The following is a 16,183-nucleotide window of genomic DNA, read 5'->3' as shown; positions in this document are numbered from 1 at the left end:
TTAACAGTAAAATGGAGGCAGGACAGGCTCAGCAAGGATGAGAATCAGATATCCATGCTGCTTGGGGAGAGCCTCACTGCACGTGACCTGACTTGCTCCAAACCCTCCAAGTTTGGAGGATGTGTCTTTCTGTTAAAGTATCACATGGTGCTTCAGGAGTATTTTCCATCCTGTCAATCTGCAGCCTAAGAAACGACCATGTATCTATGTAGGGTCCTAAAAACTGGAGCCACCTCACTTGTTTTCCTCCAGGCAGAAGAGACCCTTAGCTGAAACGGGCTGTGAACCTGCCCTTGCTGCAGGGAGCCTCACAAGGCTCCGCTTGGGTTCAGTAAAGAAGGGAGGTCATTTTTCCTGGAGGCAGCAGGAACAATGCAACCTCATGGGGAGGATGGCAGCAGAGCAGCCTGGCTACAGAGTGGGATGAGGAGCTGGGAGCACCAGGAAACCCTCGTTTTGGCACAGACAGTGCTGGGAAGAGTTCTGGGATGGCATCTGCTTTGCCTCTTGGTTCCTCCATCCTTGTGGCATCTGTGGCAGAGATGCACACCATGCCAGTGTATGCAGCTGTAAGGTCCTGGATCCTGGTAATGGCTTTAGGGATTTCCACAACTCACTCCCATCTCAGTTCAGTGTTACCAGCCTAACAGCTTCCTTACCTACAGCTTCCTCACCTAAGTGTTCAGATGCTGCAAACTTGGGTGTTGTTTTTTAAGCTGTAAATTTAGGATGTTGTCTGCATTGTATACCTGAGAGCTGCTCCTCATCATTGCTTCCTTTCCTTCATTTCTCCTCCTTGGCATTTAACAGCTTCCCTTTTCAAAACTTCCATGGTGCTGGAGTGATTTTTGGCGTGTGATTCTTGGGGACTGTTCAGTAAAGCTCTCAGCCACCAAAGGTCAGGCATGCCATAGAAATGCCTATTAATAGGTCTTAGGTGCTGGGTGTGTCTAAACCGGCTTTTCTTGGAAAGAGAAAGATTTCTTGGAGACCAGTGGCTCTCTGGACTACTGTGAAGGTGCAGGGCCAGGCCGGCATCCATAGGGTGTCCCTACACAACCACACCTCTTGCAAGTGGGGACACAGGGTGCAGGGGGAGAGTTTAAGGAAGAAAATAGCTGTTTAGCCACTGCTGCTTGTGGAACGAGGGTGCACTTGCTGTTGACAAGCTGCGCACTCAGCCGGTGCCCTGGGAGTTTGTCTCCTCCAGCCGGTGCCGTCAGCTCCCCGGGGAGCTGGGCAGTCGCAGCATCTTTGCAGGCATGGGCAGCTCTCCCCTTCCAAGGGGCGTCCGGGCGCCTTTATTCCGGCAAACACAGACGTTTAAAATAGGATTTCGTTCAGCCGGCCTAAGTGACGCCAACTCTATGTATAATGCGAGCCTGGGGCCGCCCGAGTGAGGCCCATCTCGGAAAACGCGGACAACCTGGGCCCGCCCCGGGATGTGCGGGGCCAGCTCCCCCGCGGTGGCCGGACGGCCTGCCCTGTGTCGCGGTGGGCTGCGGGGTGAGCTGAGCCCGGCCCGACCCCTCCGCCCCCCGGCGGCGATGCCCGCCCGGGCCGGGAGCCGGCGCGCCGGGCGGAGGAGGGGACGGGAGGGGAGGGGAAGGGAAGGGAGGGCGTGGGCGGCTGCTGCCCCCCCGTCCCCGCCGGCACGTGCCTGCCCGCCCCCGCGGGCCACTGCCGCGCCCCGACGGCCCCGGCATGGACGCGCCCGGCCAGCGGCCCGCCAGCCCCCGAGCCGGCCCGGAGGGCGCGGCGGCGGAACGGGGCGCGAGCACCAGCCCGAGCCCGAACCCCAGCCCGGGGGCGCCCATCCAGGAGGAGGAGGAGGCGGTGTACGTGGAGATCTGCGGCTCGCCACAGGGGCCGGAGGAGACCAGCCAGAACCCCGAACTGGCCCCGGCCGGCGGCGCGGAGGGAGCGGCCGGTCCCGCACTGGACAGGGGAGCCGGTGGGACCGGGGATGGCGGGTCGGCGAGCGGCGGACCCCCGGGGGAGGAAGCGGGACCAGCATCCTTGGACCACGGGCGGGATCGCCCTCCTTCCGCGGCGGCATGCGGTGCTGACACCGGCTCCGGGGAAGTCGCGGGGAGCGGCGGGACGCCGGAGGCGGGGGGCTGCCCGGAGTCCTCCTCCTCCTCCTGCCCTTCGCCCGTGACCAAGGCGGACGACTTTCCCGCAATGGGCGACCCGCTGTCGACGGAGGGCAAAACCTCCTCGTCCTCCTTCGGCTACGAAAGCGAAGTGGAGGATGAGGTTGCGGGGCGCAAGGCGACTCCCCCCGGCGCCCCCCCGGGCACCCCTCCCGGCGGCGGCCGCGACGAGGCGCACTATATCAGCACGCAGGAAATCCAGCTGAGCGAGGTGGACCACGACATGGACTTCGACGCGGGGCTGGCCGCCCGCTGGGACTTCGAGGATAACAACGTGATCTACTCCTTCGTTGACTACGCCTCCTTCGGGAGCGACGAGACCCCGGGGGACACGCTGACGGAGGAGGAGGAGAATAGCTGCTACCTTAGCACGACCACCAGCGACCCCAACAACCAGACGGACAGCATCGACAACACCAGCAGCACCGAGATCGTCAGCCTTACCTCCGAACACGACACCCCCGGCGGGGACAAGCGCGCCAGCTCGGGGGAGAGCCGGTCCAAGCAGCCTGGCCGCCCCGGCGGGAGCCCGGGCGCCCAGCTTCTCCTATCAATCAAAGCCGCTTCCCGGGCTATAAATGAGTCTAGCAACGTGCACGGAAAGCAAAACACTGTTTACGCTGCCAAGCATGAAGGCGACATGAGTCTCCGTGTCGCCGCGGCTCCCGACCGCAGTGCGAGTTTAAAACAGGATGCGGTCCGCGACCACGCGAAAAAGTTCATCGCGGTGCCCGCGCGGCTGCAGACGCGGTGCGGGGCCGCCAGGGCAGGGGAGCACTCGAGCGGCGCCTCCAGCGCCGTCAGCGAGCTAGACGATGCCGACAAAGAGGTGCGAAACCTTACGGCCAGGGCTTTCCGCAGCCTGGCGTACCCCTATTTCGACACCCTGCGCCCCGGCTCCCGCGCCTCCTCCGCCTCCCTGTCCGACAATGCCCTGGGCATCAACCGCTGGTCCACCTACCTGGACCTCAAGTGCGGCAGTCTGGGGCCGAGAGCCGAACCCAGCCTGCTGCGCTCCGGCCGCTCGCAGACCAAAGCCCTTGAGTTCGTGGTCAGCAAGCTCGATGGGGAGATCGCCCACGTCGAGACGCCGCGGCGGCTGCGGGCGGGCTCCCGGGTGGTGACCCTGCTGGACCTCGGCGATGCCGCCGAGGCCGGAGAGCCGCCGGCTGCGGAGGGCGGCGGGAAGGGGTCCAACAAGAAGTCCAGGTTCGCCTCCAGCCTCCTCAAAAATGTCATCTCCAAGAAGATGCAGCTGGAGCACGAGTTCAAGATGGAGCGGGGCGAGATCACCGACACCTCCTACACCGGGCCAGGCGCGGGCCGGGAGCCGGAGCCCACCGGCGGCGGCGGCGGCAGCGCCGGTCGGGAGCGGCAGCGGGAGGGTGGCGTGCAGCGGCAGAGCTCCCGGCTCTCGGAGGGCGGCTCGGACTGCACCGCGGCGCCGGCGGAGGATGCGGGCGAGGGCGGCGGGGGCCGGTCTCCGGCCTCCAAGGCGTCGACGCCCCGCGAGGGGAACCGCAGCCTGGACCGGGCGCTGTCGGAGGAGCTGTGCGAGGTGAAGCGCAGCGCCTCGGAGGCCATCAAGGCCACCTTCCTCCGCAGCCAGAACAGTGCCTTCAGGTCCTGGAAGGAGCGGGAGGCGGAAAGGAAAGAAGAGAGGGCGCCCGTCGGTAAGCTGAAACTGTCTCCCAAGCACGACTGGCGAGCCGACCTGGGTGAGATCTCTGCCGGCAAGTCCACCAAGATGTCCCGCCTGTTCGTCCCCGCCATTCAGCACACTCCTCGGGAGAAGGAACCCGGCAAGCGGGCCACCAAGTGCTTCGCCGCGGCTGCCGCCGCCTCCTCTCCCGCCGCCGGCTCCGCCGCCACCTCTCCCCCCGCCGCCAAGCCCAAAGCCCCCGAGATCAAGATCAGCCTGGGCAGCCTGCAGCAGCCCCGGGACGCCGCTTTCAGCATCGCCCAGCTGCTGACGCCGCAGATCGCAGGCCGACCGCCGGACGAGGGCAGGGGACAGCCGCTCAAGCCTCTCAAGGCCGGCGACGGCCCCGACAAAGTGCCGCAGTTCCTGGTGCGCGACGTGAGGGACAGCAAGTACAGAGCCCAGGGCATCCTCCACCAGGTGCGGGACGTGCGGAAACTCATCAAAAGCTCCTACAGCGCTGACTCGGGGGATAACAGCAGCGACAAGGGCAGCGGCACCTCCGAGCAAGGCGGCCCGGAGCAGAAGCCCCGGCAGCAGCTGGTCATCGCCGGTGTCCCCCGGTCCCTCTCCCCCGTGGTCATCACCTGCCAGGCGGTCGGCCACACCGGCACCAAGCCCACCGAGGCGGGGGCCAAGGCGTCGGGCAGGGCGCCCGCCTGCCCCCCGGAGGGCACCGTCCTGGTGCACCGCACCTCGGGCAGGCTGCCAGTGGCCACCATCGCCCCCAACAAGAGCGATGCTCGCCAGCCGGCCGTGCTCAAGATCGTCTCCAAATCCTCCGCGCCCTGGCGGCACCAGCCCCCGCCGCCGCCCGCCGAGAAGGGCCGGGGACCGGAGGAGGACCCGCGAGAGGAAAGCAAGGCAGCGCCGGTGCAGAACGCGCTGGAGAAGCTGACGGCGGCGGTGCGGAGCATGGAGGAGCTATACAGCTTCAACAAGCGCGAGTGGAAGCGCAAGAGCGACCCTCTGCCCATCACCGACAGCCACGTCCTCTCCCTTATCGCCAGCCAGGAGCGGGGCGTCGGGTCCCGACCCGCTGCCGCTCCGCCCCCGCCGCCGCCGGCGGACAAGGCGGAGGAGCCGTCGGGCAAGGGGCCGAGCAGCGAGCGGCTGCCCCGCCGCCCCTCCAACAGCGCCGCCGACAAGGTCTCGGCCAAAGCGGCCGCTTTCGAGAGCTTGGCCCGGCAGCGGCAGCGCGGCCCGCCGGCTCCCCGCGCCCTCCTCACGCTCCGCGGGGCGGGGGGAGCTGCAGCCCCCGCGCCGGCCAAGCCCCCCTCCGAGGGCGGCCTGCGGGGCCCGGCACCGCCGCGCTCCCCTCGGCTGCCCGCGGGCGGCGGCGGCGATGCGGAGCGCGGCCCCGACTGCGGAAACTATCTGTCCCTGCCGCTGAAGGCGGCCACCGAGCCCGGCTCCCCCCCGTCCCCGGGGGCGGCGGCGGGCGGCGGCGTCCGCCCCAGCCCGGCGTCGGCGGCGGCGCTGTGCAGCCTGCAGCCCTTCGGCACGGCCAAGCCCTCCGACAGCCCCAGACCGCCGCCCGGACCCCCACCCGCCGAAGAGCCCCCCGCCGCCGCCCCGCCGCCTGCCGAGGGCCCGCCCGCTGCCCTGTACCGCCCGCCGCTGCCCTTCGCCGCCCTGCCGGGCGCCGCGCCGCCGCCGCTGCTCTGCTTCTCGCCCTCCGTGCCCGCCGCGGCTACAGCGGCCGAGCCCTTCCCGCAGACGCAGCGCAAGGTGCTGCTGGACGTGAGCACCGGGCAGTACTACCTGGTGGACACGCCTGTGCAGCAGCCCCTCAAGCGGCGCCTCTTCGACCCCGAGACCGGGCAGTACGTGGAGGTGCCGGTGCCCCAGCAGCCGGCCGTCGCTCCTGTCCCGCTGCCTCTCTCGCCCCTTGCTCTCAATGCCGGCGCCTATGGCGCCACTTACATGCTCTACCCCGGGCTCCTGCCCGCCGCCACCGTGCTGCCCTCCGGTGCCCTGCAGCAGCCGCTGTCCCACCCGGGCAGCGATGGCAGTGCCCCGGCAGAGCCTGGCAGTCCCGCCGCGCCAGAGACAGCTTTTGCCGAGAGTCCCTACTACGTTGCTACCAGCAAGGGCCCGCCGCCGCCGCGGCACGGGGCAGCCGAGGCGAAGCCGGTCATCAGCATCACAGCGCCGGCCACCGGCCCGCGGATCGTCGCGCCGCCCTCCTTCGACGGCACCACCATGCGCTTCGTGGTGGAGCACCGGTGAAGAGCGCGGGTGAGTAGGTGCTGCCTGGCCGGCACGGCAGTCACCGGTGATGGGTCAGGGCAGACCGGGTTAATGGCCAAATGACAGTGGTGCCACAGCTTCTTCTCAGGGGAGAGAGGGTCGACAAAGGGGCCCTCACCAGGATGTAAAATACAGATAGAACACACAGATAGAATAGAGTTAGGCACACCCGTGGGAGCAGTATTCCTTGGAGCTTCTTTATTTTTGCAGTTTCAGAGAAGCACACCGTAGCTGCTCATCACACAGCCTGTATTTGTGCAGCCCCATGGCTGGGGCACCTCCCTTTGCTCCCGACGCTGGGAGTGTGGTTGGGCATCTCTGTCTGGATCCATCATCTGGACCAATCTTGCAAGCCATGGAAGAGCCCCTTCACCCTGGCAACATACCCTCCTCTTGTCTCACCTCTCACCTCTTCCTCCCAAGGGGAGGTGAGCACCTCTCTCCCCTGAACCTGTTTCTCCCCTCCCTCAAGAAGAGTGGGAGAGGGGTCTGATGGAAGCAAGCCCATACTTTGGGTCCTTTTTGTTAGTGGGGTGAGGGAGCAGGATGCATGTAGCAGTCCCTGGTGTGCTCTCCTGGAACCATGGGGCTGCTGGCAGGGGCAGAGGTACCCACAGCTGCCTGTGCTGCAGGAAGGCTCCCAGGGGCACCGCTGCAAAGCACAGTTTTACACAGCAGCTCCAAGCTTGGAGTGCCATTGTCCTGACAGTGTCCAGTTACCTGGGGCTGTAACCCTCCAAATTCAGGGATGTGTGTGCAGGGGCACTGAGTACCTGTCCTGGAGCAAGGAGGAGAGCACAGGACTGGGCATACAGCATGCAGTGAAACAAGTGTGGTGCAGTATGTCTTGTGCAAAATAACCAAGGAACGATGACATTTCATTTTGAAAGACCTGAAATATTACAAAAGTGCCTTGAGGATTGGTGTCACTGCTCCTTCTGCCTCTTGCATTAGAATGCATGGCTCATCTTTACCGCGTGCAGAGCTGCCCAATCTGTTGCTTACCAAAGACTCGCAGAGTTGGTTTTTTGGTGTATGTGAAAGGGCAAAGAGAAAGAGTGGAAGAGTGGCAACAGTCAGAGGTTTGGGTTTGTCACCAGTTTGCACTGAGCTTTGTCCAGCTGCATGCTTGAGGGTAAATTTTGTCTGCCAGCTCTTGGGTTATTTATTTTGTTTTAATATTTTTTCAGTTTGCATCATTACTACTGCATAGTAGATTATTTGTTGAATGAAACCTTGTCAATGGGATTTATGCACTTACTTCTCTGTTTGTAAATATTTTATCTTGAAAGTTCCATTCTTTTATCGTGGCTGTGGATGAAGTTGTTTTCATTGGGCCTTATGGGTCACTCAGGACAGGCAACATGCCAGTTTAACTTGAGCTCTGCTGTGCTACTTGAGTTCATCTTGCCAGTAAAGTCTTCATAGAGAATCTAGATAAAATTGCAAAAAGTAGTTGATGATTTTTCATTTGGTCTGGAGGCTGAGTTGAGACTGCTAGCAGAAGGGATTTGCTAGATTTCAGATTAGAGACTTGACGTTTTTGAAAAGGCAGAGTATATAATAGTTGTATTTGTAACAGTAGCTATTTAAACAAAAACCTCTAGCTTTTCTTGTACCACTCTTTAAAAGTGAAAACCATCATATTTCCTGGTGTGCCTTGCCCCTCCTAGAGGGTTGTCCTGTTATCACATACTTAGCTTGCCTTCGGTGCCTGGGGAAGCAGGTGATGCTCTCAGCAAATTGCTCTTTCTCACTGGTGAAGTTAAAACAGAAGCTCCGCTTGGTTGTGCCGTGTCAGAGCTCTACCACTACAAAACTGTGTGAAAGCTGCCCCAAAAGACTGGTGATGTAAAAACATGCATACTCAGTACAGAAGGTCATTCAGCAGCATGCAGGCTTTAGTTTAATTTTACCATTCTTTTAATGTTTGAACATGCTGAGGTGCTCGTTGTCTAATGCAGACAGGGATGCGCCCTCCGGGCTGTCTCAGACCTGCTGAGGGAGGTGTCCTGCTGCTGGACAATGGATGTACTTTTTTTTTCCTTGACCTGTTCTGGCAGTCTTAAATAATTTTAACTGCATGGTGCAGGATGTATTTAACTAGTCATTGGACTCATCTATCTTCTCTTTCAGTGGAAAAGTAGGTATATGCCAGAGGGGAATCACATCTATAGCCTTCTTCTTCCTGTTATTTTCATTTACCTACTTAACTTTCATGTCCCTGTGGATAATTTTTCCTCTTCTCTCTTTTATTATCTACTTTGTCTTTTGCTTTCCATTATTTTCCTCAATCTCTTTTGTCATTCCATTCCTAATGAAAAAGATTTGTTTGCTTGGGGTGGTGTTTTTCCCCTAACAAGAACAGCAGTATAATTTCATGTGAATCGAAGGGTGAATTGTTATTAACTTTTTTGATTCCAGCTGCTTTCACATCAGACCAGGGTTTTTTTGGTTTCAGCAATGCTGTGCAGATCCTAAAATGGATTTTAAACCAGCCAGATTTCATCCTTTGAGTGTGGGAGTTGAATAAAGCACTGTCCCTTCAGGTCTTTGTTTTTTTACTAGGCAAAAGGAGCTGAATGAATTCTCTTTTTCTCCACGCCTGAATTTCTTTCTGCACTGCACATGCTGTCTTCTTCCCTTCTTTGCTCTATTTCTTTCACATCTTCATTCACAAACTGTATCACTGTGTTAAGGACTGCTCCATCTTGGTCTCTGTCACCTCTGGGGGGTCAGTGTGACTTGAATCTTTGGTGATGGTGTGATGCCCGTGGTGGTGTTGGCACCAAATCCTCTGCACATCTACTGCTCTTCCAGCACTTCCTTTTGTATCTGGTGCTCTTTTCTGCACAATCATTGGGATTAAATGGATCCCATCAGTTTGTGTTCTGACAAGATCCAAGCTGCCATTTCTGAACTATTCTTAAGTTTTTGATATGCAGAAAATAGTAGAAAATATGTGCACGTTTCTGGGCAATATCATATGGTTGCTTCTCTTCCTGCTCTGCTTCACTCACCATAGATGGGGGAGCTTTAGCAACATCGTTCTTGCCTGCTGCACTTCTTTCTTGATACAGGAAAGAAGTGATGCTAATTCTCAGTTCAAATAAACTTGCATCCAAGCCTAGACGGCACCAACACGTAGTGAGTGGACTGCCTGACAGCAGCTCATTCCCAGCAGAAATGACTGAAAATGCATTTTTAACTTTTTTATCTATTACCACATTATACTCTGTGGAGTTGCTGCCTTGTGTTAGTGTAGTGGGTTGGTCCAAAATACTCATTACTATTTCTGAGGAAAGAACAGGTAGCAAAGTAGAAAGCAACTGTAGTAAATTGTACTGCCAATATTAGAAGGGTATTTTTTACTGTTTTGTTTAAACATGAGCATAAACACCTTATAGTTACAGGATCATATACACCAATATACGTATTAGCTGTGTTTTCTTCCTAATTGCTATCAGATAATCTATGCCTGCCTTTAAAAATTATTTATGTGTGAATAGCATATAAAAATTATTTTAAAGGCTCATAAATGGATATTTTTAAACTTTGTTTTAATTGTTCCCTGTTCAGCAGGATGTATGTTCTACATTACTAAGTCAAGAAGTCAACTTACAGTGTAAGATGCAGTACAAAGGATTTACTTTTGCTGATGCCTTTGCTGAGAATTTAGTAAAGAATTTATCCAGTTTTAGTGGGAAATACTGGAATATTCCTAGAACCAAATAGGCTTCAACATTTGATCTAGTAAGTCAGTCTACAAACGGAAATAAGCATGCCCTTGTGTTCAAAACTGAGGCTACTTAGGAAACGTTTCAATAGTGCTTAGCCTTGATACCAGTAAAAGTTAATGGTGAGTTTAATGACTCCTCCTCCCCACGATGATTTCCTGAGCTAGTATTTAAGTCTTAACTCCACGAATCTTGGAGCATGTGGGTAGGGGTTGTTTCCCTTTTCCTGACATACTCCATGCTGGATGCTGTGTTGGTGAGGGAAGTGCCCAGCTCTTTAACTGAGCAGATGCATCGCTCAAATCCTGCTTAGGTCACATTGCCTTCTTCCCACCTAGGTCCGTGGGGTTCCCCAGGACCAGTCTGCCAGGAGCTGTGGGGTTGTAAGGCACAGCATGTTCCACACCTTGAGCAGAAAGGATGGGTTCTGCTCAAAAAAACAGGGCTTCCCGACCACTGACTCATTTTAAGAAGTTGGGTGCTGTTGTCTGATTGTTGGCAGTAGCTTAGGACATGAGTAGCAAGAATAGTGTGATGACAAAGGAGGTATTTATGCACTTCTCCAGAGGAGTAGAGGTTGTTCAGATTGTTGTGGCAGCTCTCTAACAATCTGTATTAATGATGCCTTTCTGGTTTTGTTTGTTTGTTTTTCCACAGGGATAAGGAAGAAGAATTATGCTTCTTTAATTTGAAATACACTTTTTAACTCTTCAACATTAATCCTAAAAACTGCTTCTACAGTTTTCTCAAGTGTTTTGCTTCATACAAAACAAGCATGTAAGTTTCTTGTTTTCCCCTAAATGCCCCCCTGTTTTGGAGTATGCCTACATTTAATTATGTGAGCAACACTAAATTACTGCAGTATTTTGTGCAAAGTTGTTTTTGTACTGAAGCTGATCTGCAGGCTTTAGACATTGCCTCTGTGCTGGTAGCCAGTGGTAGTGATGCCACTACAGCTGTTTGTAAAATGCAGGGTGTAAGTGCAGCAGTGTTGCAGTGTGGATCTACACACAGCTTCATTCAGGTCCCCGGAGCGTGTTGTGATGATCCAGTGCAGCCCTGCAGCTCTTCAAAAATAAAGCCCTCAGCTCTCTCCTACTGCAGTAAATGAGGGTCTTCCATATAGGTTTTAGTCACAATTTGCAATCAGATGGTTTTTTGTACTCTGTACTTCTCACTTGGAATTGCAAATGAAGAGAGCTGTAGTGTTAAATTTATCTTTAGTGTTTGTTTTTTGGCATGGTTCAAAACAAACTGTGTAAATGTCAGAAAACACATTTGATTGCTTTCATTTTTTGTTTGCTCCTCTGTACTGCATTGAACATCACAAGTTGCCTTAATTATGACAGTGTTTAAATACTGGGAAACCAGAAATTGAATGTAATATTTTAAAATCCTGGTTCTAAAGGAGAGAGCAGCATTTATTTTTCTTTAAGACTGATGTCTATTCTTCCTTAAATTGCAACATTGTTGAAAACAATGCCCTGTGAGAGGAATTTTTTAATGTTACAGCCTCAATAGTACTTAGTTGTTTCTTTAGCTGTTGTTTGACAGGTTTATCTGAGGGCTACAATTACAATTTGCTAAGAAAATATTTATCTTTTGAACAAAAAAATATAAAATAAGATTAGCGAAATTGCAGTGATTTGTATGTCCAACTCTGCTCAAACTGATTGTTTTGTTACCAGTAACTAGTGTGTCTCAGCAAAAGAGAATTATTATGACAGTAAAACTAAAATACAATAGTCTGTTCACTGCCCAAAATTTCAGTTCAGTGAAGCACTTTGGGAAGCACATAAATGTAAGAGCAAACCTAAATTATATAACGTAAAGCTTTCTTGAGGTAACAGATTAGAATTTTAAAGTCTAAATGCAAAACTCAAAAGTCTATACTTAAGCAATTTGCCCACAGGCAGGATTTTCCACCACCTGTTCTCGAGGTTTCCTGCAGCTGGGGAAGTTTCAGTGTTTCCCATTTCTAAAATAAGCCCTGGGTTTTCATTTTCCTGAGTAACTCACAAGGTGTGGGAAACTCAGGTAGAACTGTCTTTAACCATATGTGTGAGATGGTATTTCAGTGCAATTTATTTGTTTACAGGCACAAATTGTAATTGCCCTCAGGATGAAATGCACTGCAAGCATGCAGATAGCGAGTGATTTCTCATGTATCTCCTCACTCATTTTCATCATTGTGAAAATCCAATGAATATTCTAATCCTTTTCAAAGAGCTTGGTGTGCCCAGCTAGAGCACATACCATCTAAGGCTAATCCCTGTGCTCTTCAGCTGTACACTGTGCATTACAAGCTTTAACTTCCCACTGGGATTCGGGCTCACTGCCTCTTAAAGGAAATGATGCTTCTCCACCTTTCTCATGACCGATAAGCCCATAGGTGTTGTGATTAGAGTATCAGTGTTAAACAGAACAGTACTTGGGACTGCAGGACAGTGCAGGTACCAGAGTAGATGGTCCCCTGTGACACACACGTGTGCAAGACGTCCAGTATAATACTAGCATCCCTGTTCCAAAATGTTCCTGTCCTACCTTTTCCTATATCGGTGCTCGGAGCAGAGTTTCACATTGCAGTTTACAAGATATAGGTTTGCACACACAACCTCAGGTTTACAGTTTCACCCGGTGTACTTGAAAGGAAAAAAAAAAAATGCATTGAAAGCAAGTGCCCAGGATTTCAACATGTATTTGTTGGAGGAAAATTTTGCAGGTTTTTTTTTTTTTTTTCCCATTGTCTGTGGAGATGAAAGCAATAAAATGAGGGAATACCAACAGCTATTTATTTTCTCAGGGGAGATTACTTCAGTGGAATGTGTCAATCCTAATGTCAAACAGTGTTTACTTGATTTTGTCTGTTACTAAAGAGACTTCATGTTTGCATCAAGGGGTCAGTTTTGCAAGGTGCTTCTCTTCGCAGACCTAGCAAAGCCTTCACATGCATCTCCAACTTCAGATATCTTCCGATTCCTGGGGACTTCAGTGGAAGGATTTCTTCCTTCCCCCATCTATGCAAAGCTTTGCTGAACTCATCCCAGAGTGCTGAGTGCCTTGCAGACCCGAGCACCATGTTCTTCGCTTTAGAGAACCCGAGCTCTGGGCTTGAGTCAAGCCGGACTCAGCAGATAATGCCACAAAAGGTCACCAGAAGAAAGCTCTGGTAATATGGTGCTCCTCCATGTATACCCAGTGGTGAATTTCTCCAGTGGATGGGGTGATGTGTAACCACATATCTTGGATTAGAGTCAAGCCCTCCATGTCAGGGCTCACAAGCTGCTAGTATTATATGTTTCACGGTGCAGTCATAGTATGTTACAGCTGAAATTCACCCCATGTGCAAAGCAAGACAAAATCCTGTGCACCACTCAAGTTCCCTCCCAGCCCTGCTGTCAGGGTTTGAGGGCTGCACCAGCAAACTGTCCATGCATTTTAGGTCAGGATCCAATTAAAAGTTTGAGTAGGACTGGAGTGATGCACCAGAATGTTGTTCTGGTCTTTTGCAACAGGGTTGGTTTCACTCAGTATCACATTTAGCCCTTGGTGAATCAACTGGTGAATGATTTGAAATGTATTTATGGGTTGTGTGGGGTGTTCTTCCCCCTTGTCTGTATTCAAAGCTACCTTTATTCTTTAGTGTTGATGGCCAAAGTGTCATTCCTTACGCTTATATATTGCCATTAACTTGTGGCTACCCGAGAACACATACTTCAAAAATGCTTGTGCTTTTTTTTCACCTATTTCCTTTTTTTTTTAAATTTCTTCTTTATTTTCCCCCGCCCCTTTCTTTTTCCTCTCATTTTTAAAAGGAGTGGGTTAGTTATCGGTGTAAAGATATTGAAAAGTGCAAATGTGAAGTAAGGATAATGATTGTTAAGAGGATGTGGGTGGTATGTCTGATGAGAGAGGGGTGGGCTGTAAGGCAAAGGGGAAACTGCTGTGAACGCATCGTGTTGATGATTGTTGCCTGTGGAGGAAGAATTAAGAAAAAGAAGATGTATAACTGGAGAGAAATGGACTCTTTGACCTGCTCTCATTGTAGACAACACTGTGGCAAGTGTGTGGCTGAAACCCGAAGTGATCCCGCTGCAGGATGCCGTGGGCCTGGGATTGAAGGACGGCAGAGTCGCTCCGGGAATTGCACAGTGGGAACACTTCAGTGCATCACAGCCATGTGAGAACAGACTGTCTGAAACCTCCAAGTACCAAAGTTTGTAACTGAATGAGTTGGCATTTGTATTATGTTGGGGTTTGTTTTTTTCCTCGAATGTTATGATAAATAAAATGTATTTTTCAGTAAAAGATACACTGCAAGTAAGCCTGCAGTCCTGCTTGGTTGTATATTTGCAAAGTTACCTTGGCTGTTGTGCAGAACAAGTGAAAACAGAGGCATTACTTGGTTCAACACATGAACAGCAACAGAAGAAAGGATTTCACCACAGAGCAGATCAAAAATCCCGCACTCAAGAGTCTCCCTGAGTTTGTCCCAGTACTGAAAGTCTGCTTCTGACCTGATCTCTATTCTTTCCTCTTAGGACAAAGAGAAGTTGGAATTGCTTATTTTTTTATACCCAAGTATATCTTAAATGAAGAAAGAACTCCCCAGTTCAGTGAACTAACTTTGACTGGTGTATGGGTCTGGGTATCCAAAGAGCTGCATCTTTGTTTGTTGTAAGATACTCAAGAGAGAGCAATTGGTGGGGTGAATAACTTTTTTCTGCTGACTCTCTCTGTTATTTTCATTGCCTAATGTTGCAGTGCAAGCAAAGATAAGATGACTTTATTAGTGGATAGCAATATTGCTTGAGTTATTACTAGGAAAAAACTTCTGCTGCTTTAATGTATTCCTTCTACCTTCATGGAGATTGAGAACATTTCTGTTGTTAACTCCAAGTGTTTAAAAAAGCATGAGTCAAACACCAAAAAATCCCAAAACAGACTTGAAAACTAAATTATTACTTTTGCAGTTTAAAAGAACACTTTTGCTTCTCAGTTTTCAGTATGTAAGGGGCACATAATGATCTCCCTCTTAATCATGTGCCCAAGATACTTAAAGGAAAACTGATTCCCACCTCATTATTTATCTACAAGTAATACAATATGTAGACATCTGCTGTGAATTTGCCTTATCATTTCGAGACACGGCTACATGATCTTCCCATCTTGCTGGAAACACAAGTTCACTGGTAAAACAGTGGTTGGTGTTTGCGACTTTCTCCCTCTCTTTCCAGATTCGTTGGAATTTGTACCTCAGCACTGCATCCACAATAGATGTCATTGGTGGCTTCACTGCTAATGTCTAGCCAGTGATTCCCATACAGAGGCACATGTGGCAGCCCCAAAGACTTAAGATTGGAATGAGAACAGATGTTGAAGGGAAGAATGGGGAAGGTGGGGGAATGAACTGGGAAGAGCGCAGCCACACAGGCTTAGCTGAACAGGAGAAAGCTGAGTAACCTCAGCAGATGAAGGCAAAACAGACACAAACTAACAGTGGGTGTGTAGAGCAGAGAGAAAGGCCTTGGATCACTTTGCTCAAATTAGAGAAGTCTGAAATTGCAAAGGGACCTGGGGTTGTGAACCAGAAAATTTGGGAACTCTCCTTTACTTTTCTTGAAGGAGAGCTCTCGGAGCCTGATTTCAGCAGAGCTCTGTAACAAGATCTTCACAGCACTGCTCGTTTCTCACAATAGATGGAAGATTTAAGCTGAAACCTCTACAAAAGAGAGGTCAAAAGTAAAAAAACTGAGAAACATGAAGTTTAACCTTACCCTAAGAGGCCCAGTCTTGCAACCAGTGTTTGTCCAGCCACAAAGTGCCTCACACAACTGAGATTTAAGTATGAGGATTTCTTACAATACCTTAAATAAACTGAAAGGTGGAATACATCTGGGATTTTCAAGGACTGCTGGAGAAAATCTTAAAAGTTTCTACATAGTCTTTAAAATATCACTGGTAGGAATGACAAGACCAAAAAAATAAAAGTGCAACTCTATTGTCAAAAGGAGTAACGAGAAGCAGATAATTCCCTGATGTCAGATCTAAACAAGCTATCCAAACATAAAACATAATACTAAAAAAAATTTATTCAAAACAAAACAAAAAACCAACCAAACAAACAAGAAAACAAGCACCTGTTTTAGAATTGCTGACCCCTGGGCTTGTCGCTATTGAGAACACGTAATCTGCTTGCCAAATTGTATCCCTATATATATGAATATTTTTCTAAGAGTATGTGAAAAATACTCTTTAAAAATCAGCACTCCTGGAAACCTGAAGGGGGAAGTTTCCAAGTCTCTTTTGCAAGTGGGTTGCTTTTTGGATTTAGC

At 51.5% G+C, this 16,183-nt stretch overlaps 2 protein-coding genes across 4 annotated transcripts in view; one reads left to right on the top strand and one right to left on the bottom strand.

Annotated features, from left to right (window-relative positions):
* The window catches only part of DAPP1 (dual adaptor of phosphotyrosine and 3-phosphoinositides 1), a 55,095-nt gene extending 51,618 nt beyond the window's left edge, over positions 1-3,477 (bottom strand). For all 3 annotated transcript variants that reach the window (XM_042049744.1, XM_042049747.1, XM_042049746.1), the window contains exon 1: positions 3,118-3,477. In XM_042049744.1, the coding sequence (XP_041905678.1) occupies positions 3,118-3,395 (278 nt within the window). In that variant the 5' untranslated portion in view covers positions 3,396-3,477. The remainder of the gene's footprint in view (positions 1-3,117) is intronic.
* On the top strand, positions 3,406-14,172 carry CUNH4orf54 (chromosome unknown C4orf54 homolog). Its single transcript, XM_042050033.1, has 2 exons — positions 3,406-6,099; positions 10,506-14,172. Exon 1 carries the CDS (start codon positions 3,406-3,408, stop codon positions 6,088-6,090), a length of 2,685 nt encoding a protein of 894 aa, XP_041905967.1. The 3' UTR covers positions 6,091-6,099; positions 10,506-14,172.
* Positions 14,173-16,183: the final 2,011 nt, after the last annotated feature.

This window comes from Corvus kubaryi, unplaced genomic scaffold (assembly GCF_017639235.1).
Source record: "Corvus kubaryi isolate FWS band 111438036 unplaced genomic scaffold, C.kubaryi_AGA036_p1.0 71, whole genome shotgun sequence".
Taxonomy (NCBI): domain Eukaryota; kingdom Metazoa; phylum Chordata; class Aves; order Passeriformes; family Corvidae; genus Corvus; species Corvus kubaryi.
Note: the sequence above shows the minus strand (reverse complement) of the source record. Positions and strands in the feature narration are given on the sequence as shown.